This window comes from Rattus norvegicus, chromosome 14 (genome assembly GCF_036323735.1).
Source record: "Rattus norvegicus strain BN/NHsdMcwi chromosome 14, GRCr8, whole genome shotgun sequence".
In the NCBI taxonomy this organism is placed as follows: Eukaryota; Metazoa; Chordata; class Mammalia; order Rodentia; family Muridae; genus Rattus; species Rattus norvegicus.
Window position 1 is genome coordinate 13,484,903 of NC_086032.1, and position 23,973 is coordinate 13,508,875.

Below are 23,973 nucleotides of genomic sequence, written 5' to 3' on the forward strand. Positions count from 1 at the left end.
TACGTTGCAAACAAAGCATAAGAAATGTGTTTGTTAATTTAAAACATCTGTTCCTCCAGAAAGAATATGAATAAGAATGAAAATGCATATGGATTATTCGTCAATAAAAGTACAAATTTTCTTGTATTATTCCTTTCACACATAATTATCCTATGAAGACATCAATTCCCAAATAAGGAACCAGCATCTCTGATGAAGACCTACAACACGCAAAGCCCTAATGAAGACAGAACATCATCTACAGCTCTGACTGGCCACTCTTCACCACCTGGGTCTCAAGGGTACAAACTCAAGGGTATGGGTCCCTTAAAAGGAATGTATACTGGTTAGCATGGTAGTTGAGTATGCCTCTCAGCTCAACAGTTATGAAGAGGCAAGAGGATCTATGTGAGTTCCAGACCATCTGGGGCTTCATAGTGAGATCCTATCTCGATAGATAATAGATAGATAGATAGATAGATAGATAGATAGATAGATAGATAGATACTACACACATACATACACACATACATACACACACATATACATAGATATATAGATACATAGTTGATACATAGATATATAGATGGATACATAGATAGAAACATAGATATAAGGGTGGGTGGGTAGACAGATACATAGATATAGTTTGATACACAGATAGATACATAGATGGATGCATAGATACATAGGTAGAAGGGTGGGTGGATGATAGATACATGTATAGATAGATACATAGAAGGATGAGTGGGTAGATAAATAGTAGATAGATAGATAGATAGATAGATAGATAGATAGATAGATAGATAGATAGGCAGGCAGGCAGACAGATAGCACCCTCAAGTCAGGGACTTTTTCACCTTCTCGAAGAGTCCCTGAATAGGAAACACACAGCTCTAACATTCAGTCTACACAGTGAGAACCTAGATTAGAGCATCCCTTGGAAACCAGTCAGAAGAGCTCCTCTAATAATCAGTCTTGATTTTTGTCTAGTCTTCACCTGAATTTCTCCAGCTAGAATCAGGGAGCTCACAGATCCCTATGTATTTGCCATCCCTCAGCAGTAATGCTGTATTACAGAGAAATTAAGTTTCTATTATAAAACAGGTACATCTTAATTAAAAGCCTGGCCTCCCCATTCCAGAGCATATTACTCTGTAGTAAAAAGTAAATGAAAAGGGGTGCCTTAGTTTGTTTTCTACTGCTGTGATAAACACCAGAACCGAATGCAACTTGGAAAGGAAAGTACAGTCCATTGTTGAGGAAAGTCATAGCAGGACTCAACCTGGAGGCAAAAAATTGAAGCAGAGACTCGAGAGGAATGCTGTTCCTACTTTGTTCCCTATAGTTTACTCAGCTTCACTTTAGACACAACCCAAGACCACCTGCCTAGGGATTGTACTGCCCACAGTGGGCTTGGCCTGCTCACACCAATCATTAACCAAGAAAATGTTCCACAGACTTGTTCACAGGCCAATCTGATAGAGGCATTTTCTTGAACAAGGTTTCTCTTCCCAGACGACCCCAACTTGTGTCAAGTTGACCAAAAAAAAAAAAAAGATATTTTATAATACCCTGTAGAAAGGTATTAGAAAATTATCTAACATACTTACAGGAAATTGAGGAATTGAGGGATGGCTAAATTGCTTCCCCTCTGAATAAATTCACAGGAAGTCACGTATTCACCCCAGTACTGCGAAGCCTGGAATGTCTTAGTTGCAGCCACTAAGCAAGACTCTTCTGGTGAGAGGGACTTAGGGCAGTTAGTAGGGAAAGTTCTGGAGCTTCCTTCACCTCTCTTCTCCAGAGAATTTCTGAGAACATTGATGGATATCAACACAATGAAAAGTGGGCACTTCAAGCCTACAGGATCACATCCCTGATACAGTTTAAAAAGAAAGTCATGGACAGAGCACATCTAAAAATGCTGCAGCACCCACCCCAGACCTTAAGTGTCTCTGGTCGGTTGTCTTGGGCCTCCCAAGCAGAGCAAAGGGTCTTATTTCTTCGTTGCCATGGTATGCACAAGACTGGACCAGATTTTGACCAAACAGATATAAAAGTGTTCAGGAAATATGCAGGACACAGATGCAGGAGAAGTGGCTCAGCTGTCGCTTTATCTCTTTCCTTCGTTCCAGAAGACATACTGAACAATGGGAGCAGAGATGTGCAATAGAGATGAGCTCAAAACCACTCAAAGGACGTGAAAAGAGTAGGCACGGGCATTGTTGTAAATACCATACTGCCTGCCTTTCAGTTCCTGGAATTGCTACAGGAAATCCTCCTCCCCAGGGTCACAGCCACCCATGAAGCCGTACTCTAACCGGAAGTCCTCAAGAGTAAATGGAGAACTTTAAGTCCACAGAGCCCTTCTGGCCAGGTATGGTGTGTCATATTTAGCCCAGCACTTGGAGGCAAAGGCCAGCGGATCTCTAGGAGTTTGAGGTCAGCTGAATTTGCACAGCACGTTCCAGGCCAGCCAGGGCTGCGTGGAAAGACCGTGTCTCAAAAACAAACAAATGAATAGAGATGATCTGTCTCATACAATCAATAGCCAGTAGCCACAATGGCTATTTAAACATACATTTCTGGACTAGTGAGATGGCTCAGTAAAGGCACTACCACCCAGCCTGATCACCTGAATTTAATTCCCAATCCCTACATAGAAGAAAACTTACTCTCGTAGGTCATCCTCTAGTTTCTACACGCATCCTGTGTAGAAACTACACATATGTGCTACACAATGCACACATGTACACACACACACAACGTAAAGAGAGAGGGGGGATGGGAGGGAGGGAGGGAGGGAGGGAGGGAGGGAGGGAGGGAGGAAGGAAGGAAGGAAGGAAGGAATAGAAAAATTAAAATAAACCTGTTACTAAGATTAATCAACACTTAAAATCCAGTTCCTGGGGTCTACATCTTGAGTCCACTCAGGAACCACATTTGTCTCTGGGGTGCTGTAGTAGGGGATACAACCAAGGCATAGTCCCACCAATTCAGCACTGTGGTAAGGAACCCTGCAGAGTCTACTCTAACTCTCTTAGCTACAAACTTAAAACCTGAGACTTGGTTCCATCCCAGGGACTCACTCCAGGCTACACAGCCAGTTCTCTAGCACCAGGACCTCAACCAAGACCCACTGGCCTCCATCACTAAGTCACATCCACTCCAGTACCTTGTCACCCTTTGGATAATGTAAATACCTGCTCTGTGTCAGGTCAGCCCTCTGTTCACGACAAGCACCCACTCAATTAACCTTCCATTGGCCCTATGAAAACGATCACCCCTCAGAGATTTTATATCTGAGGCCATGCACCAGGTAGGCTATGGTCTCAAGGTTCAAACTCCCATAGCCAGGTTTTTCTACTACCGTTGTATTGCACGTTGCAAACACGCCATGTCTTATTGTCCCTGATATTGTTTTTCATATGTGTTAAAAGTTAACGATTTATGACTCGCTTTGTCAGCAGTTGCCTGAAGAGCATCTCAATATTTAGCACATTTGACCTAGAGAGGAACAGTAGTCTTGTTCACTTCCGGCAAAGCAGAACCAATTTTCTAATGATGGCTGCGATGTGTTTTTAAACCAAGTGTTCTTGGGCCTAGTGGATCATGTTGATCTCCTTTAGGCTTGCCAGCAATCCTGCTTTCAGATGCACTTTACCACTGAGAAATGGCTAAGGTAGCAATCAACCCATCTGTGCCCAGGAAGAACATATATACAGGAGAGGTGTTTGAATGCACTGGCACAAGACAATGGGACAGTTAAATTCTTTGTGCTCCAGTTACGCAAGAAAGAGCAGAAGATACAGATGCATAAGAACTAAAACAGGACATTTCTCTCCTTGCACACATGCATTACTCCTGTGGTGACAGGGCATCATAACTGCTTCTCTCTAACAGACCCTGACCTAGGACACTCCCCCTTTCACGAGGCTGACCTTGATGAAAGTCCTGTGGGTCTGAAAATGTACGAGCATGATGGAGTGTAAAACAGACCCAAAAATAGATTACTCGGTGTTCTTTTGGTATTCCTTTGTATCCCTTCCAGCCATCTCTGACTTGACAAATGAAGGAATATAAAAATAGGGAAGACAGCGAAAGAAAGGGGACAGCTGAAGTCAGAGCATGACTTGAAGTTGACTGCCACATGGCTTAGGGCCAGATCATCCCGGAATGTCACGGCATGCCCACGTGGCTCCCAGAAGTTGGAAATCACAACACAGATTGAGTAAACGCACACACATGCTCGTATGTGCATACACACACACGTGATACCTGTAAGGGGCGTTCTGTGCCTGTTAAAATGCAATGGGCCTCTAAATGCTTTTAGCGTCTTGTCACTAAGTCAGTGAGTGTGACTAGCACTAGTTCTGCAAAATGGGAAGAGGTTAGTCAGGGACAGCTGGCTTCTCCAGGAGGCCAGAGAAGGTGAGTGGCAGGGACAACTGCATGGCAATATGCAGGGAGCTGGGCGTAGAGAACGAAAGGTAAAATAAGACATGCTTAGGGGCCAGCATGGTGGTGAGAGACAGAATGCTGGGCGTGGTGGCTTAGACTCAGAACCGGGTTTGAACCCTCTTCCCTGGCACTTGCTTGCCTTGAGACTGGGGGTGGGGTGGTACATGGCCTGAACCCCAGCTTCCTTAGCTCAAACACTTATTTCCTGAGTTGCTGGAAGTTTTTAAATCCCAGCAAATGCTCACTCACTGTCTCTTTGTTTGTAAAAAGGAAAACTTGCTGTGACAAAAAAAAAAAAATCCCATGTCGGGCACTGTATTGGCACAATACCACATACACTCTGCGTTCTTACTCTGTAAAAACTATTTCAAGAGGGGCCTTATGTTTGTCCCCACTTCACATAGTAGGCAATGGAGGTTCTGGCTGAGCAGGTTGTATGATGTGCCCAAGGTCACCAAGCTGCTCTGCAGCAGAGGAGGAAGGCTCTACATGAGGTCGTTGTTCCCTACCAGGACCCTTAATGTGCTGCTCTTTAGTGACCTCCTAAATAGCGAAGAGAGCAAAAGGATCTATCAGTGAGGAGTGACTTCACAAGACACAGGGAGTGTAGCAATTTACAGCTAAAAGTTGCCTCAATCCATGCTGCCATGTACAAAATGTTTTATTGACTTTTTAAACTTTATTTATGTCATAGATATGAATGTTGTGCCTGTGTGTAGTCTGTGCATCGTATGTGTGCAGTTCCTGCAGAGACCAGAAGAGGGCATTAGATTCCCCCTGGAACTGGAGTTACAGACAGTTAGTTGTGAGCCCTCATATGGTTACCAGGGACCAAAGCAGCCAGTGTCCTTAACCACTGAGCCACTTCTCCAGCCCCGTTTCATGGAAGTCTTTTGCATGAAGCTCACATTTGTCATCTTTAAGCCGACCAGGTCCCCTTCTGGTTGCCCACTAGACAAAGGAATGAGCCCCAAGAACTTCACATCCCTGTGCTGCTATCCTCAGCCACAAACACAGGAACCCCAGACAGCAAGATCTCTGACGTCATTTCTAGCTCTAAATAATGAACAAGCGGGCAGGTGGGATTATAAATTGGCCCTGAGCTGCCACACTCAGGGTTACCTCTGGAGTGTGGTGCGGTTTACGAGACGGACTCTCTCATCCAAAGAGTGGAAGAATTATTGATTCTTGATGCCTAGAACAGTATGCTACACTGCTAGAATAGAATAGACTCTTAAAATTCTAAATAGATTCTTGTACATTTGTTCTCCAGTCTGTCCTCGGTAGGTCGTGTGAAGAAGGTCTCATAACAAAGTAAGTAATTACTCATGACCATGATAGATTATTGACCACCACCTCATTCTCCCCTTCCTTCTTTATTTCCTCTCCCACCCACCTCCGCTGTAATGTTAGACATCAAGCCCAGGGCCTGGTGCATGCCAGGCAGATAATCCACCTCTGAGGTGCACCCCAAAGGCTACTGTCAGTTTTAATGTCATTAAAACAAAAGGTGGTTACAAATAAAAATAAAAATGTGGAATCTCAAGATTCTGAGCTACCCCCCCAATCCCTGTGCCTGCTTCTCCCACACCTGATATGACAGCAATTTTTAGTGACTCACCTCTACCCAGTCTTTTTAAAGTATTCAACATTGTTTCCCTAGAAACAAGAGCTCTATTTCTTTTTATATTCCTACGCCAGCAGTTTAATTAAACGATAAGTCAGGCTTTGTTACTTCTCTTGCACTTCCAACGGTTCACTCACCTCACTGAAAGGACAAGCAAGCTCCAGGCCAAGGCTGGACACCCGGTCCCCTGCCCACATTCCTGGATTCCTCTTCAGCTTCTTTCTTCCTCCAGGATCTTCGTCAGCTACTTGACCTCCAGGCTTCAGCTCTGACCCCAAAGTTTATATCTACCATCTTCTAGATGTCTGCATGGTTGAGTCTTAGAAGGACCTCTTGGTTCAAGTATCACTGTCTCATCTTATCAAACGCAATGGACCCCGACTGAGTCTCCTCCATCTTCCCACCCTATGCGTCTTTATTTTTATTTTGGTCCATTTCCTGAGAGCACGCCTGATGTACAATTTGAACTTCAGGATGACAGAGGGCTTTATCTGTTCACTGATGTTCTCCAGGGCCGAGACTAGCAGGCCCAGTGTTCTCACCGAGTGGGTAAATGCTTTCATAATAGTCTTTGTTGTGGTAATTAGCATAAGACCTCTCTGACTGAACTGCATAAACACAACGCTAAGCGCTTCAAATACTTCAGGCTTGAGATGAGTGAGGAACAAAGACAGCACCTGGAGACGGCCCATGAGTGAGTGGGTAAAGGAAGGACACCCTTCTAGGCATGACCAGAAGGCACGGACAGAAGGAATCAAGGTTCTTCATCCAATGCAAGTTGGCTAGACCATACCTCTTTTATCTGGATGGAACTGAACCCTTTAATTATCTGATTTTTTTTTTAACTCAAGTACACAGCAACACACAGCAAAGCCAAGTATGGGAGATGGTCTAGAATCTAAACTCCAGATACATCTTCAGATAATGGTAGAAAACAGAAAGAAGACAAATTGCTTAATGCTAGCTATTCCTCAATGGCCAAGACCTCTAGCCAATCTCTTCATCTCCCTCTTCTCTCCTGCAATTCGCCATTAAAAGGGGGGCAGGATGCAGTTCTGGGCTTGGTAAGCCACCACCAGCATTTAAGGTCATGAGTTCAATGCCACCCTAGGCTCCACAATAGGAACCTACAGCACTGGCCTCAGTATCAGATGACTCAATGGCTACAAAAAGTATAGAACCCTTTATATAGTAAGCAGCCTCCTTGTACTGACGTCTACACTACATACCATCACTCCCCAAAACTGATGGCAGACTCTGATCTCAGAATGATTTCTGAACTGTATTAAAGAATAAACAGAAAGAAAATTCTGCTTTAGGGGCATGGAATGGGAAAGAGAGGGAAAAAAATAGCTTTTCCATGATTCTTTAATGGAAAAACATCAAGGAGAAAAAAAAATACATTCATCTGTAGAGCTTCAACTGTAGCACATAAAGACCATATTGGAAAAATATTACTTCAAATATCTGTAATTATCTAGATGCCTGGAAATTTTAGCTGTTCTTCATCTATTTGGGCATTATCTATCAGGATAATGCCAGATGACGAACTAAAACCGCACGTGTCAATGGCAGACCTGGACGCAGATGAGCGCACCCTTCCCAACCCTCAGAGTCTGCATTAGTGCAGCATGCATTAAACCCAAACTCAAAAAGTGGTGAAGAATGACTTGTCATAGCATTTATTAGAGTTGATGGAGTGCAGACAGTCTTTTCAATAAGGCTTTAGCACACTGATATGCACCACGGTACATTATTAATGAAAAGGAACGCGTGAGACTTGCATCAGCTTCCCCCCAATTCATTCCGACATTAAATTCAAAATCAATTCTGCCTACCCGGTGGCAAAGGGTCAGGGATAAAAATGCTAACTTGTTTGTTGTTTACCCAAAACTTAAGCTTATCATCCTGGAGAAATAATCAAGAATCTTTTCTAGTGTGCTGAGTTTAATAATAGCATTTTTTTTTTAAAAGAGGGGATCAAAGCAGGAAACAAATACACCAGGATTATAAACAAACCGTGCCCTAGTTTGTATGTGACAAGAGGATGGGATCCAATTATCTCTGACTGAAGGAGCACAAAGGACAGCCACTGAATGTAAATGGGTGGGGAAAGCATTGGACTTTTCATTCAATAATTGAGTATCCAAATGGAACTAATTTACTCTCAAAGGGTTATTAATTAATTGAGCCCGATGGTACCCCGCTACCCGGATGAAGAGTCATCTCCAGCCCGTGAAGAAAAATAAATAAATTTTACAATGATACCGATCACCTCATCACTCAGACATCCCAGTCAAGCATCTTACATCCAAAAGAAATAGATTGAGAATGACCTACCGCAAGCAAGGAGCCCCGATACAGGCAAGCACCTGTGGGAGGAAACAAAAACAAACCACAGATTAAAATGTGATGCATAACAAACCAATAGTCACTACCCAGAATGCTTATTCTTTAACTCCATCTACAGCGGACTGGGCGAACTACTTAGAGGCTAGAACGTTCTTCCCCCGAGGGAAATCTACCCCTTATATCAAATCAACGTCTCTCCCAGACACATGACAAAGTGCATGATTAAAGCATATTATTGGAATTGTAAAAGAAATGTCTTTATACCTCAACAGCATGGCTGCCTAAAGGAGATCTGAAAAGGACAACAGCAGCAGACATGCTAACACACAAGGGGGAACTCTCCGGGGACCACACCCCTTGGCAAAGAACTATAGACATCGAAGGGATGCCAAGAGCTGGAGAAGTAGTCCTCCCTCAAGGGAGAAGGCCCCTAATTGGTTATCCAATACCAAGTGGTCAGCCCGAAATCGTGTTCATGCAAGCAACACTGAGCAGACTTCAGTGTGTGTGTGTGTGTGTGTGTGTGTGTGTGTGTGTGTAACAATAGTAATTAAAGAAGAGGAGATCAGGATTCAGAATGAGTGAAAGGAATAGTTGGAAGAAGAAGGGGGAATGGAGAAAAGTGATAAACTATATTTTAATCAAAAATGTATTTATAAGGATATAGTCTAAATACAATGTTGTTATTCTTTTGATCTGCATCAAATGCTTCCATAATTCAATCCCAATTTACTTATCCAAACTTTGCTACCTAAACTCTCCAGAACAACTCAAGGGGCCAATTTACTCCATAGTAATTTTCATGGCTCAAAGTTTCCCTCATCCTCCGTTCCTATGGAGATGCATTTAGTCTATTCAGGATTCTTGAGCTTGAGACCACCCTCGAACAGAATAGCATTCCTTCTCCTTAAACTCACAGCCCTTCCTGCCTGAATTACTTTTTGCTGGCCCATTCTTCATATTTCCCTGTGGTATTCTATTTTTATTTGCTGTTTGCTTGCTTGCTTGTCTGCCTGGTTAGTTTATGTTTGTTTGTCTTGAGACGAGGTCTCCCCACGTAGCTCAAACTGACTTACAACTTGCAATCCTTTTGCCTCAGCTTCTGGAGAGCACCACGATCACCCCTGCGTGTGACATTTTTGCTAAGGATGGGAAATGGTGCCTTTGCCTCATAGCATCAGGACACAGAGTTCAGGAAAGGGATTGCCTCAACTATGAACTTCTCCACCACCTGTCCCCATAGTAAGCATTCACCAACTTACTATATGAACACAAAAACACCCACTGCACACCTTTCCTATAGTACATCACCGGGGAGCATAACCCACTATGCTGGGTATGTATGTAGATTAGTGTTTCTCAACCTTTCTAAAGCTGTGACCCTTTCCCTGTTGTGGTGATTGCAGTCATAAAATTATTTCGTTGCTACCCCATAAATGTAATTTTGCTACTCTTATGAATGGTCACATAAAATATATGACATGCAGGGTATCTGATAAGTGACCCCCACCCCCGAGAGGGTCGAGACCCACAGGTTGAGAAGCACTGGCATAGACGTAAGCTATTTGAAAAGCAGCCTCTCCTGTTGAGCCTCTGACCTCCGAAATCTTCCCACTCCATGTTTTCCCTTGATGTGCTGCTTATCAGCTGGGGCATCTTTATATTTTCCAGTCATTAGACACTGGATGAAAAAAGCAAAGGGTGATCTGTTCTAAAGGTGAAAGAGGGTAGGATTTGACTGGGGTTGGTGGGAGGAGCTTACACTCTGAATTGAATGAAACTGCAACCCTACCTTTAAGACCTGTGCACATGTTCTCCAGCGATTCTTGAACAGCACAACAGGTGCCATGTAATCTCAAAGCAGGGGTGCAGTGTGCTGCCACACTCAGCAAATGAAACACAAAGCAGGGCACCAGAATGCAGACACAACAAGGCGTATCATGACAGGGCACAGCTGGTTTCCAAGGAGGACTGGACAGGTTTATTACAGCACTGTTTCCCAACAGGTCCCACAAAAGCTAACTTTGCAGCAATGGCTGGCCTACCTTCCCTGTCAATCATGGATCTAACAATCTTTAAAGAAAATGAGATGACTGTTCACACTGGGTTCAAATGAAAGATCTCTATGGGCAAATTCGCTGAAATGACTTTTATGTCCTTGGCATTCAAATAAGAAAGATTTGGGATAAAAACTTGAGGGGAAATTTATCTTAACTGTCCTATTTTTAAGAAACATTGTTCTGAAGACAGTATTTTCAATCTATAGGTTGTAAGGAAGGAGAGACATATGTGTATAAATATTAAACAATCATGTATATTTACAAGAGATATATACCTCAACAATTCAGTTTTCAAATCAGTGTGCATGTGTGTGTGATGCATATATGTGTATGTCTGTGTGCATCTGTGTGTGATACATATGTATGTGTCTGGGGGTGTGATGCATATGTGTATATGTGTCTGTGTGTGGTGCCCATGTGTGTATGTATCTGTGCATGTGTGCATGTGAATGTGTGAGTGTGTGCATATGTGCTGTGTGTATGTGCATGTACATGAGTGTGAGTGTGTGTGTGTGATGTATATGGGTGTGTATGTATGTGTGTATATATGTGTACATGTGTATGTGTGTATATATGTGTGCATGTGTATGTGTGTGTATGTGTGTGTATGTGTGATGTATATGGGTGTGTATGTGTGTGTATATATGTGTGCATGTGTATGTGTGTGTATGTGTGATGTATATGGGTGTGTATGTGTGTGTATATATATGTGTGCATGTGTATGTGTGTATGTAAATGTGTGTGTATGTAAATGTGTGTATGTGTGTATATGTGCATGTGTGTGTATGTGTGTGTGTATGTGTGATCTATATGGGTGTGTATGTGTGTGTATATATATGTGTGCATGTGTATGTGTGTGTATGTAAATGTGTGTGTATGTGTGTGTATGTAAATGTGTGTGTATGTGTGATGTATATGGGTGTGTACGTGTGTATATATGTGTGCATGTGTATGTGTGTGTATGTAAATGTGTGTATGTGTGTATGTAAATGTGTGTGTGATGTATGTGTGTATGTGTGTGTGTATGTGTGTGTGTATGTGTGTGTGTGTGTGTGTGTGTGTGTGTGATGTATATGTGTGCATGTGGAGGCCATAGATCAACCTCAGGTGTAGGTGTCATTACATGGGTACTTTCTATCTTGTGTTTTAAAATATCTCTCCCTGACTGGAACTTGGGCAGGCATGGCTGGGTGGCTGTCTCCACCTTCCTAGCACTGATTGCAAGCATGAGATCCTGGTAGTGAATTCAAGTCTACATGTTGGTGTGACAAGCAGTTTACCAACTGAACTGTTTCCTGAACAAGCAATACGGCTTTAAAATGTTATCCATACCACATTCGCCATTCCAGATACTGAGCTCCGTGATGACACTTCTGTGTGTTCACATCACATACCCTGGTCATATGCACTCTCTGTTGACACCTCTTACCCCATTCTCCCACTACTCCCCATTTTCTTCCCACTCGGTCAACTTTTACATTCATGCCTACCATTCACTTTCTAAGCTACTTAAACATACATTTACTAACTTCTGACACTTATTATAAGTATAAAATGATAATGATGTTTTTAAAATTATAATGAAAATAATCACCACTTAGGTGCAATTTAAAAAAACTGAATCGTCTTTTCAGACTGTGAATCTCTTAGTGGTTAAACAACTGAATATCTGTGACATATTCAGGTTTTCTCTGAATTGATAGGTGAAATTGTGTGCATTTATCATGCATTTTCAAGTGTTTGTGTAACCTTTAAAATAATCTAAGAAAATTTTACTTTTAGGGGAAAAAAGGCAATAGTTACCCTTTAGAATAAGACCATCCTCCCACACAGTTGTATAAGACAACTTTCCAAGAAAGCTCATCATTAAGTAGTGTCCTTGTTGTGTGGGCATCGCTGTGCAATGGCACAAACTCAGATACTAACACATGCCGGGGCAGAATCACCTAGAGCTGACGCACACACTGCCCATCACATCAGTGCAGAGCACGCTACTGTAGTATTAGTTCTGGTCTCCATAACGTTGTGTTGCAAGATGAGCTCGTTTTCAATGCTCGTAAGGAAATCCAGCACCTTGCGAAATACGCAAACAGCCATAGAAAAGCCCATTTTCGGGAGTCAGGTCAGAACCTGTAAACTCAGAGCAGCACGAAAATACCCAGCAGCCTCGAGAATGGCTCTACACGTGTACTTGTTTAAGCCAAACATCTGGGACAGACCCAACTCAAACAATATGGAGCTGATAAATTCTATCATTAGAAAAAGGAACAACTCAATTTGGGTTACTCCGTGATGTGCAATTCCAAAAGAAATAAGTTTTGCCCTCTGAGGGTTTCCCTAAAACGAACAGTGCTACCCGGAAGGCAGCTGCCTATGTGAGTCTCCATTAACACACTTTCCAAAACCTCAATTCTACTCTCTGGAGAAAATAAAGCATTCCAGTATGATGCCCAGACCCATCAAACATTTATCATCACCCAGAGCCAGACAAGGCCTTCCAGAGCAAGCGTATTTCTCCCACAGTATGTCAGTCTGCACATCCACCCAAGGCGAAGCTGTGATGTTTTCTGGCAGGGGGTGCTGGGAGCATCTCCTGGCACAAGAAAGGCAGAGGGGCCTTTCTTCTGTCCAGTTACTTCATATGGAAAACACAGCCACTCCTTCCACTCACCACACTTGTTTGTAAGGAGAACTAGAACCACCCTGAGGGTCTATGGTTTGGACTTGATGGGCTTAGATGAATTTACAAAAAACTACAGCTTTAAATGGACTGTTAGAAATGGTAGAGACCTAGAAGGAGAAATGGACTTTCTATACAGGAAGACTAGGGGGTAGGAGGCACAGTTGGAACTGGAGTTCTCTAACTAAGGCAATCTCTAGTTTCAGGGCATGAACTATGGCTAAGACGCCACGATCGTAATTTCTACAATGAGGCATATTTCTGTTTCACATACAGAGCCTGTATCCTGAGACTGGGCTGTTCTCCCCTGCTACTTGGTTTATTTCTTTTGAGTCACATATGCAGACTGTTACCTGGATAGACTAGAAGCCATAAAGGGCTTCTTTTCATGAAATCTCTTGGAAAGTATAATGAACTCCTTTCTGAGGCACCCATAAAGAGCTTAATATTTTTAGGGTTACTTTGAGATATAATTTGTACCTTACTTCCATCCAAAAACTATTAGCTACAGAGAAATTAGCTGGTAACTGGGTCAATTAAAATCCGACAGCCACAAAATGTCAGACTTTTGTAGAGTAGTTTCCTCCTCTGTGAAAATTTTGTATCTTCTAGGGAACTTAAGATGTTTACAAGGAGATGAAACATCAGGATGTTCCAGGGGACTAAAACACAGCAAAGGGAGCTCCATAAGACAGGAAGTAAACTCAAAATAGCTTCAGGAAGTCCCTGAAGCTAACAAGATTCACTAGGTTTCTTTGTCCCCAAGAGTGTATAAAGAGTAAAGACTCGGGGGTTGGGGATTTAGCTCAGTGGTAGGGCGCTTGCCTAGCAAGCGCAAGGCCCTGGGTTCGGTCCCCAGTTCCGGAAAAAAAAAAAAAGAGTAAAGACTGATGAGAGTCACTCCCAGAGGAGTCTGGTTATAAACAAGAATCAGAGATCAGACAAGGGGCCTGAGAGAAGCAGAAGCCAAGCAAACCAAAGACCAAGTAAGATGCCTAAAAGAGACTCAGCTACCTGAGCCACCTGGAAAGGTGACCCTGTAACCTCTTGAGCTTCGTGCAGGCTGACCAATGTGTGCCAGATCCCCAGGTTTGTTAGATGTCATCCATGCTGGGGGTGGGCTTTGGTGATGTACCTGTCTCTGAGTCACTTCTGCTCCTGTAAGTAACCCCAATAAAACTCACTGGTCCACTAAGTTGACTTTGATGGTATCCTACTTTGATCTGTCGTGGACTCCTATTTGGAGTGAGTAGCTGTAGAAGCATGTGTATGTCTTCCCAAGAAAAGTCTCCCACACAACAGACACACAGGTCAAGAGAAATCATGGGGCAAAGAGTGGTTAGATAAGATACTTAAAGAGCAGGGTGTCCTAGTTAGGGTTGCAATCGCTCTGATGAAACATCCGGAGGCAGAAGCTGATGCAGAGGTCATGAAGGGATGCTGCTCAATGTCTTGCTCTCCCTGGTTTGCTCAGCCTACTTTCTTATAGAACCCAGACCACCAGCCCAGGGATGACACCACTCACAATGGGCTGGGCCCTCCCTCATCAATCACTAATTAAGAAAATGTCTTATCTGGATCTTACAGAGGCATTTTCTCAGTTGAGGTTCCCTCCTTTCAGATAAATCTTGCTTGTTTCAAGTTGACATAAGAGTAGCCAGTACGCAGGGTATTCCAAAATGATGACTCCTTAGGATCAAGCAGCCGCAGGTTGGCACTTAAATGTTCAAGCTTTATATTATTATAATTCGGCATATGGCCGGGCACACGGTGGAACATTTAAAATAGAATCACGTCTAGACTGACAGGATGGCTCACGTCCTGGTGACTGTCAGCTAGCATCAGATCAATTAATAGAATAGTAAAACAAAAAACAGGCCAACTGCTTCTGAACCACCATCAGATTTGGCACAAGGCAGCAGCTTGGCCACGTGGCGATCCCTCCCCTCTTCTGAGCCCATGTGGTGGAGTGTTTTATGGCTACTCCTGCCTGAGTAAAAAAAAAAAAAATTCAGTGAGGTTGCCACCCAAGTCCATAACAGTGATTATGGATGTCTGTGTCCCTACTCCGGGATGTCTATGGCGAAGGTGATAACGCAAAACCTAATCCCAGAGGGGAGTGGGAAAGCAGTATATTAGAAACAAGAGCCTATGATAATACATCACGTACCTATATCTACTTGCAGAGCATGATGAAAACCAAAGCGTGCGAAGTTGCGGTCAGTATCAATCAACTGGAGCCTGTAAAAATCTCAATCCTGAGAGACACAGGAAGGGCCACAAGTCCTCGCAGCTCTACTGCTCCTTCACCGATATTATAAATTCGAGGACATGTAAATGCCTTTGAAGACAAGCCCCACATGCAAGGGATATTTTGCTCGTTCCTGAAGATGTCGGAAACCCCAAGTCCCACCAAGCCTAACATGGCCTAAGAGCTCTCAGTAAAGGTTCATGGAACAAAAGATGGGGGGAGGCTGTTTATCCAGCCAGCGCAGCCCTCCATCTCCAATGCTGAGTTTCGAGCACAGAATGTCTCACCAAAGGAACTCTGGCCAAACACAGAACCAAAACTACTGATCTGTAAATAAGACAAATGTTCAACCAAATAATCCTCTCCACTGTAATCTGTTAATAATAGGTATAGGAGAAACAAGGGCAGCTGTAGGCTGAAGTCGTGGGGCGGGTTATAATAATGAGACCCAAACTAGGGTTCAGGTCTCCAACCGTATTTCCCAAGTCCATACCAGGAGTCTCTCTGGTTTAAACTCCCATCATTTGCACATGTGAGCACCACTCAGACTGAGTCTCCAAGAAAATGCTGTTCCGGTTTCTCTGATTCGGAAAGCAGCCATGCTTGAAGCTTCCCAGTGACTTTTTGATTTTATTAAAGCCCTCAAATCATGGCTTATCAGCTTAGCAATCTTGAGGCAATATACAATAACACTGCCAACAACTCAGCTATAAAAATTCATCTTTCTCTTGATATTTAAGATAAAAATTTAGAACCTGAAAGTCTCAGCATGCTGAGTGTTGAACCCAAGGCCTTGGGCAAACTCTATTACTGATCTATAGCTCTGACCCCTGATAGAGCTCTTCTCTCTCTCTCTTTCTCTCTCTCTCTCTCTCTCTCTCTCTCTCTCTCCCTCCCTCCCTCCCTCCCTCCCCCCCCACCCCCCATAATTAGAAAGCATATTTAAAGCTACCACTACATAACACCTCCTTCAGGTTCATTCAAGGCCAGCAGGTTCATCATGGAGGCTGATCTATTTAAGTTCATTGAAAAGAATGTTATTTGGCATTCCCTCCTCTGATTGGTGCTCTTGAGAACTCGCAGCACTAAGAATCAAGGTGGAGACACAGGAGTTCCTGAAGCTGCTCTCAGCTCACCCACCACCACTGAGGACAGACTCACTAAAGTAACTGTAGGAAGAATTAACTGGAGTTCTGCACTCCCTGTTGTTCACAAAGAAGAACTGTGAGGGTTTGGCCCATCCAGCAAAGCACATGTAGATGGCAGTTTTTCAAAAGCATTCCCCGGGTGAATAACAACACTTAAGGGACTCTCTAAAGTCCACACGTTTCCATCTCAACCTCTTTACAAAGAGCCTCGCCTGGCCCAAAGGAACAGCCTCGTCAGAGGACAGCTGATTTGTATATGCGAGACCATCATCACACAATTAAACAAATTAAATGGGGTAGAGTGTGCAAACTGCTCAGCATACATAGTACAGAGAAATAATATGTGACCAGTAGCTGTCTGTGCTCACTCATTATGAGCCAAGCATCGTGGGTTGGCTGGGAGTTCTCTGACCTATTGCAATCTAGGACCTAATTTGTGGGCTGATGTAGAATGTTTTTAAGATGGGTAAAGAAAATAGATGCAAAGTTCTCCAATGAATCACTGAAGGACACTCTCTCTCTCTCTCTCTCTCTCTCTCTCTCTCACACACACACACACACACACACATACATATACTCATGTATCCACACACACATATACTCATGCATGCACATACACATATACGCATACACGTGTGAGCTCACACACTTCAGACACTTGCTCTATCTACCAGCCCTCCAAAGAGCATAGCCCATAGCCTCTTAATAATAATGGCTTTTGTCATTTCAAGAGATTTGCTTCTGAGAAACAGCATCGCTCCAACTGCCCCCTGGTGAGCAATCCAGGAGTGATAGCATATTCTCTGTGTTGTTGGGATATAATTTTTAAATAAGAAACTGCCACCAAGTGTAACTGTAATTTTTCTAAGCTCTAAGTTGAAGTTTGAGGAGCCCAGCCTGACTCTCCCATCTGGTTAATTACTATAATTAAACTTTACAAGCGTTTTTTTTTTTTAAGTATGCAAAAACCATGCACACACACACACAATTCTTTTTAAAAGAGGTTGTCCACAGTTCGGAAAAACACTGCACGGCTCCCCAGGAGTGCTTTTCCTGGAAATAATATCTTTTTGACATTATTCCCAAGACAGTGTGAGAAGGTGTTGCCTAAACCTGTGGAAAAGTCCGTGCGTGAATTTCCAAGGCAAGGCTGCTTGCTAAGAGAAAAAATGCTAAAGAAGAGAGGTGCCACTGCTCTGATTGGAAATCCACCTGAGTTTTTACCCTCGTGCGACCTCCAGCTGCCCCCACTCAGCACCTATGGTGCGGGGAAGGCGACCGGTGCAAGCCACTGCCTATATGATTTGCAACTGGGCAGGTGAACTCTTCCCTGCAGCTGGATGAATAATGAATGGAGCCGGGAATGGAAACAGAGAGAGAGCCCAACAGTGGATGAAGTCGTCCCTCTCCCACCACGCCACTCCCTTCCCCCTCTGCAAGTGCTAACCCAGCCACTGTCCCCGCGGCTCTGAGCAGGTGAGAGCTCACCGCGCGCCTGGGGGGGGGGGGTGGGGGGGTGGAATGGGGGAAGCCGCACCAGACTCAACACACACACACACACACACACACACACACACACACACACACACCCCTCTTGATTTACTGATTTATTATCTGAACCGAGATTGTGGGTGCCATCCTGGCGACAACACTCAATTCTGCTTTCTCTCCCCAGGCTCTTGAAGAAGTGGGTTGGAGCCCCCCCAACCCCCCAAAGAAACCCCAGGGATAAGAGAAGCTCACACACTGTCGTTGACCACTTCTTCTTCCTTGAGAAGCAGGCAGCCTCGTGCTCTCGGTGCCGATTAAGATTTATTTCATAGCAACTGAAACCTCACCATCCAGAGCACTCTAACCTACTACTTATAAAATCTTAAGTGGTCTTTAAGAGGGGAGACTTATTGGAGCGAGGAAAGCAAAACAGAACAGCGGAGCTTAGGTGAGGATTGAGAGCAACTGCTCGCTTCTCACTTAGCTTCCGAGTAGCTGCTTTTCCTTGAGGAGAAGGGTAGAAGTGGAAGGAAGATTCATCCAGGTTCAGAAATGTCACCTCAAGGGGCCACCCACCCCCCAAAAAAGCAAAGAGGAGGCCGTGGCCAGGCTGAGATTTGACCGCAAGAGAAACCAGGAGTGGGGATTTGAGCCGGGAGTAAAACCCACTCCACCTCCACCTCTCGCCTCAAATCAAAACTTCCACCCAACCCACAATACTAAACCCGGCTGAGTCTTTTAAACTGCACGGACGAACACATACGGGGTTCCGCTCTTTTTACCTTCGCAATGAGGCAATACTGCAAATTCCGCCAGCGCTAGGGCCACCCCGAGCCACGCTTTGAAGACACCCATCGCCGCCGCGACACTCTCGCAGGAGGAGCCCAGCCTTCAGCATCCAAGAACCTGCTCTCCTCCAAACCCCAGGCTGCGGCGCCGGGAGCCGGGACCCGCAGATAGTGGGGAAGCGCGGGTCTGCTCGGCCGGGAGCCGAGGTTGGCCGGGTGGACCGGAGAAGGATGCCGCCGACTGCAACCCTCAGTCAGCCGGGAGGCTCACTCTGCTCTCCCGCAGAGCGGCCACCAAGGTGAGCCGAGCCTGCGAGGAGGAGGCAAAGCTTAAACCGCCGCTAAGTCTAAGCAGGAAAGTTGCAGGTCAGTGGCTGCTGGGATCCCGCAGCATTGCCTCGGGTTAGACCAGTTCCTCCCGAGGTCCCCAACTGGCGAGCTGCAGGCGCAGGTTCCTTCTCGACAGCTTTTCAAAGTTCTCTCGGCACGCCCCCGTCTGTCGGTGTAGCATCGGCCGAGGGCGGTCGCCGCGAACACACGGGGCCGGGCCACAGCAGCGCTCAGGGAGCTCGGCCGTGCAGGGCCGCTGGCTGCAAACTTTGTGCGGCCCTGCAGGAGCTCCGGGACTCCGGGGCGCTGCAGCCGCACCGCACCACGCCGCCCGGCTGCTGCAGGCGCTTCCAGAGCTCCACGCGAAAGGTGGCGCGGGGGGCGCTGCTGCCACTTTCTAGCCCCCGCCCCTAGCCGAGAGGAGGAGTGCTGAGGGGCGCGGCTTGCTCCACACCGACGCCCACCTCCCCGCACCGTGCACCCCCGAGCTGCGCTGCAGGGCGGAGGTGCGATTACCCAAGTGGAGGTGGAGCCATAATTGTAGATGCACCGAGGAAAGAGAGGGGTTAGAAAAGACGCCTCCGAACTCAATGCTCCTCAGATGAGGGGCCTGGAAACGCACAAGATAAGTCCCCGAGTGGATCCCCGCATTTAAAGCACACACGCTCCGCCTTCCTCCGCCTCTCTCGCCTCCTTCCTCTCTCCTTTGCTGGGTGTGAAAATGGACTCAGAGACTCTGAGCTTTGGCAAAGATTCCAGAGAGTCACGTGGGGAAGGGGAGCCGCGGTGAGGGGGTGGGGGAAGGCGAGAGAGCAACCTGATCCCCTTATTCATCCTGCAGGAGTTGGATTGGCTTTGTCTGAGGCGGGATCAAAAGTGGTCACACCGAGGGCGGGGTGGAAACAGGACGTTGGGTCTCCATTCAGGCACTGTTGAGGGTACTTTAGCGACAGGGTGCTCACACCCAAGTCCTAACTGCTACCTCTCTACCTCTCAGTTTGCCCACCGCTGCTGAACACAGAGTCTGGAGCGGAACTGATGGCCTTCTTCGCTTTTTGAACACTCAGGGGGTTTTCCCTGTAGCCTGGCAGTCACGGGTGCTCTAGGTTGAGATTCCCACGGTGAGTGCACCTCTAGAGTTTCCTAAAAGACTGAAAACACCACAGGACATGGGTGGGTCCAGCTGAGTCTCCAAATGTCAATGACTGGGAAGCCAAAGCCAGGGCAAAAGCATCCTGGTGTGCACACTTGGTGGTAGGTGAGGAATGGGGTGGGGTTTGGTTTCCAGCCAGTACTGAGGGATAGCTATTTTTAGAGGACTAAATAAAAATAGCTGGCCCAGGTTTGATCATTTTTTTGTAACTGGGGATCGTTGCATGGGAGAGATACAGACTGGATTTCGATGGGCAGACAGAAAAGATTCCCAGATTATCTTGGCAGAGCTGTTGACGGCTAGACTGTCCAGAAAGGACTTCGAAGTGGCAGTGAACACGGAGCTGTTCAGGGTGGTGGGCAGGCATCTTAATAGACTCCAATATTGCTGAGGACCACTGGGGAGGCCCATGTTCTAAAGCACGCCGATAGTACCTGAACTCCTTGCTTTTTAGAATAAGTGAATGAAATGAAACTGGAGGATCCCTAACTGTCACCACCTAGCCATAGCGACACTGGATTGACCTGGGTGTGGCTGTTGAATATTTAGAGGACTTAGGAATTGCCCAGCTCCTCCTCAAAGCTCTCCGGAGCCATTCTGGAGACAGCAGCGTTTTTTAATCTCTGTATTTTGAAGCACATATGGGAACTCTGTAAACATTTGTTGAAAGAGTGCCCTGAATCAAGCCAGTAACCACCTCCAGAGTTCAGCCACAGCTTGGAAAGGACCTGAGTCCTCCCTCCTCCCACTTCCCCTCTCTTGGTTTAGAAAGTATAGTTCTCAGGCCAATGGAAAGTAATGTCCAAATTCACGTTGATAGACACTAGCGACCCCTAACCCCTCCTAAACAGTTATTGTGTAACCACCACTGACGAGGAGTAACTTAAGACAGCTGGTTCCCCTAGAATAAACTATTGGATTTCGTTTTTAAGAAAGCATGCAATTGGGCTGGGGAGATGGCTCAGTGGTTAAGAGCACTGACTGCCCTTCCAGAGGTCCTGAGTTCAAATCCCAGCCTATATATTAAATAAATAAATGTTAAAAAAAAGCATACAATTGTGGCACTCAAAGGGGTCTCAAAACGTCTTTTGTACTTGCTAAATGAAAACAATCTTTAAAAAGGAAAAGGTAGAGAGAGGGGTAGAAGCATCGCCACATGCTATCATCATGTACAGAGTTTGCGGCTCTTAACAAGTTGTTCATAAAACATCCCTCCCTTCACCACAAGCCCTCCACCAGTTTCCATGGTCTTCTCTCTTCCCCAGGAGCAAATGGTCCAACGGTCCCCACCCCAAGAGCACTAAAATCTCTGCTCACAGAGAAGTCTATATTCTTCTACGATGGGTCTTTTACAGTTGTGTTTCTCTGCTCTCAGGAAAATGGCGATCCTTCTTTTTCTTTCTGTATTTCTTTCTTCTGAGTGGCCTGCGTATACTTCCTTCTGTTCGTTTCTATGTAGAATTTTTTTTTGCATTTCTCACACAGTCGGTATATTAATCATTCTCTGTGAACTCAGATACTGTTTTATAAAAGGATGAGGCAACTCATTGTTTTGTGGGGAAATAAGTTTCCTTATCGGTATCATTTGAAATGTACACAAGGTTAAAACCAAGAAAAAAGGTTTTGTACCTAGAACCGTTTTACTGGAATAAAATGAGCAAACCCTCCAAGGTTTTAAAATGCATTTCTCTGTTTTATTTCCCTCGCCCCAGGTAGCCAGCCAATTCTTGCACCTTGTTTAGATCATAGCAATTGTATTCGACAAGGGTTTTTTTTTTCTCATTGCTCGAATTCCCTGCCTTAGCAGCTGTTAAATATTTTTAATACTACTTCTCTACCTTCCACAGCAGGAAGCTAGGCAGTGGAGGTCGCTGGAAAGGCCAAATGGCCACGGCCAATAAAAGAGAAGCATGTAGAACGCTGCAACACAGTTCATTTTTTCCTATGTAGGTTACACTGGCTTTTGGATTTAAAATAAAACCTCGGCCAACCTGCCCTTCCTATGTTTCCTTCCGGCTTTTCACCGGTCATCTGCTGTTTTCCATTCTTGCACCTGGAACACCATGAATTGCCCCAGCCTAACACTTGCTGGTTAGGGACAGAAATAAGGCAAAAACTACTGACAACTGTATAGGAAACTCAGTTTTCCTTTTCCTAACTAGTTACTTTGCTGAGCTGTACCGTCCCATTTGTAACTATTTCTACTGCAAGACCTAAGAAGAAGGCAGATGTAACAAGAGAGGTTGAGAAAGAACACAGCAGGAGAGGAAATACAGAATGCAACCTGGGCTGGAGCCACAGGAACCCAACCTGGGCCCCTGTGCTCAACAGCCAGCTATAAGACTGTGTGGTGGCCCTGCTTGGCTCCCACCCTGCTTGGGTCTGCTTCTTCCTTAACAGGCCTCTACCCCTCTCCTTTGGAATGGAAATGTTTGCCTTGTGCTATTGTGTCTGAGGGTTTTAGTTTTACAGCAAGGAATTTGCCTCAAGTTTCAGAGTGGACTTCGAACTTGGACATTCAGAGTAATGCTGTGAACTGGCAAGCCTAGAAGCATTCCTCAGGGTGGGGCCGGGTGAGTGCTCTTTTCCTCTGTTTCTTTTTGAGACTAGGTTTCACAATGTATGCCAGGAAGGTCTTAGGTTCCTGTTCCTCCTGCTCCTTCCTCCCTGGTAGTGAGGTTGTGGGCAGGCATCCCCAGACCTATACCTTAGAGATGAGTGAGCCTTTGAGATCCAGAGACGAAATGTTGTCATTTAGATTCTTAGCATTCCTCAGTGATCATGTGCTGAAGGCCTGGCCTACATACAGTTGGTAGTAGAACCTTTAAGAGCCAAACTTAATTGGATCAAATTCTTGGTTCTTGTCCTTGAAGGGTTCACCAAGATCCCAGCCCCTTCCTTTCACTCTTGACTTCCTGAGATCTCTGAGACCTCAATAGCTTTGTTCCAATAGATGCTCCCTTTTGTGGTGCTCCCTGCTGCAGTGCTCCCTGATGTGGTGCTCCCTTATGTGGTACTCCCTGCTGCGGTGCTCCCTGATGCGGTGCTCCCTGCTGTGGTGCTTCCTGCTGCAGTGCTCCCTGCTGTGGTGCTTCCTGCTGCAGTGCTCTCTGCTGTGATGCTTCCTGCTGCAGTGCTTCCTGATGTGATGCTCCCTTCTGCAGTGCTCCCCGATGTGGTTCTCCCTGCTGTAGTCATCCCTGCTGTGGTGCTCCCTGCTTCAGTGCTCCCTGATATGGTGCTCCCTGCTGTGGTGCTCCCTGCTGTGGTGCTCCCTGCTGCGGTGCTCCCTGCTGCGGTGCTCCCTGCTGCGGTGCTCCCTGATGTGGTTCTCCCTGCTGTAGTCTCTCCCTGCTGCGGTGCTCCCTGCTGCGGTGCTCCCTGCTGCGGTGCTCCCTGCTGCGGTGCTCCCTGCTGTGGTGCTCCCTGCTGCGGTGTTCCCTGATGTGACGCTCCCTGTTGCGGTGCTTCCTTATGTGATGCTCCCTGCTGCAGTGCTCCCTGATGTGATGCTCCCTGCTGTAGTCCTCCCTGCTGTGGTGCTTCCTGCTGCAGTGCTCCCTGCTGTGGTGCTTCCTGCTGCAGTGCTCCCTGCTGTGATGCTTCCTGCTGCAGTGCTCCCTGATGTGATGCTCCCTTCTGAGGTGCTC

General features: G+C 45.6%; 1 protein-coding gene and 2 long non-coding RNA genes across 4 annotated transcripts in view; 2 read left to right on the plus strand and 1 right to left on the minus strand.

Moving 5' to 3' along the window:
- Positions 1 to 21,993, minus strand: part of Fras1 (Fraser extracellular matrix complex subunit 1) — a 411,526-nt gene extending 389,533 nt beyond the window's left edge. The window contains exons 1-2 of one of the 2 annotated variants that reach the window (XM_039091669.2): positions 18,835 to 21,993; positions 8,411 to 8,442 (exon numbers count right to left, since the gene is read on the minus strand). In XM_039091669.2, the coding sequence (XP_038947597.1) occupies positions 8,411 to 8,442; positions 18,835 to 18,907 (105 nt within the window). In that variant the 5' untranslated portion in view covers positions 18,908 to 21,993. 2 annotated transcript variants of the gene reach the window in all.
- Positions 5,700 to 15,768, plus strand: LOC134481720 (uncharacterized). The gene is made up of 2 exons (XR_010057470.1): positions 5,700 to 5,757; positions 15,349 to 15,768. It is a non-coding gene; the product is annotated as an uncharacterized LOC134481720 (long non-coding RNA).
- LOC103693729 (uncharacterized) lies at positions 17,576 to 22,003 on the plus strand. The gene is made up of 2 exons (XR_595733.4): positions 17,576 to 18,037; positions 18,237 to 22,003. It is a non-coding gene; the product is annotated as an uncharacterized LOC103693729 (long non-coding RNA).
- The last annotated feature ends 1,970 nt before the right edge of the window (positions 22,004 to 23,973 follow it).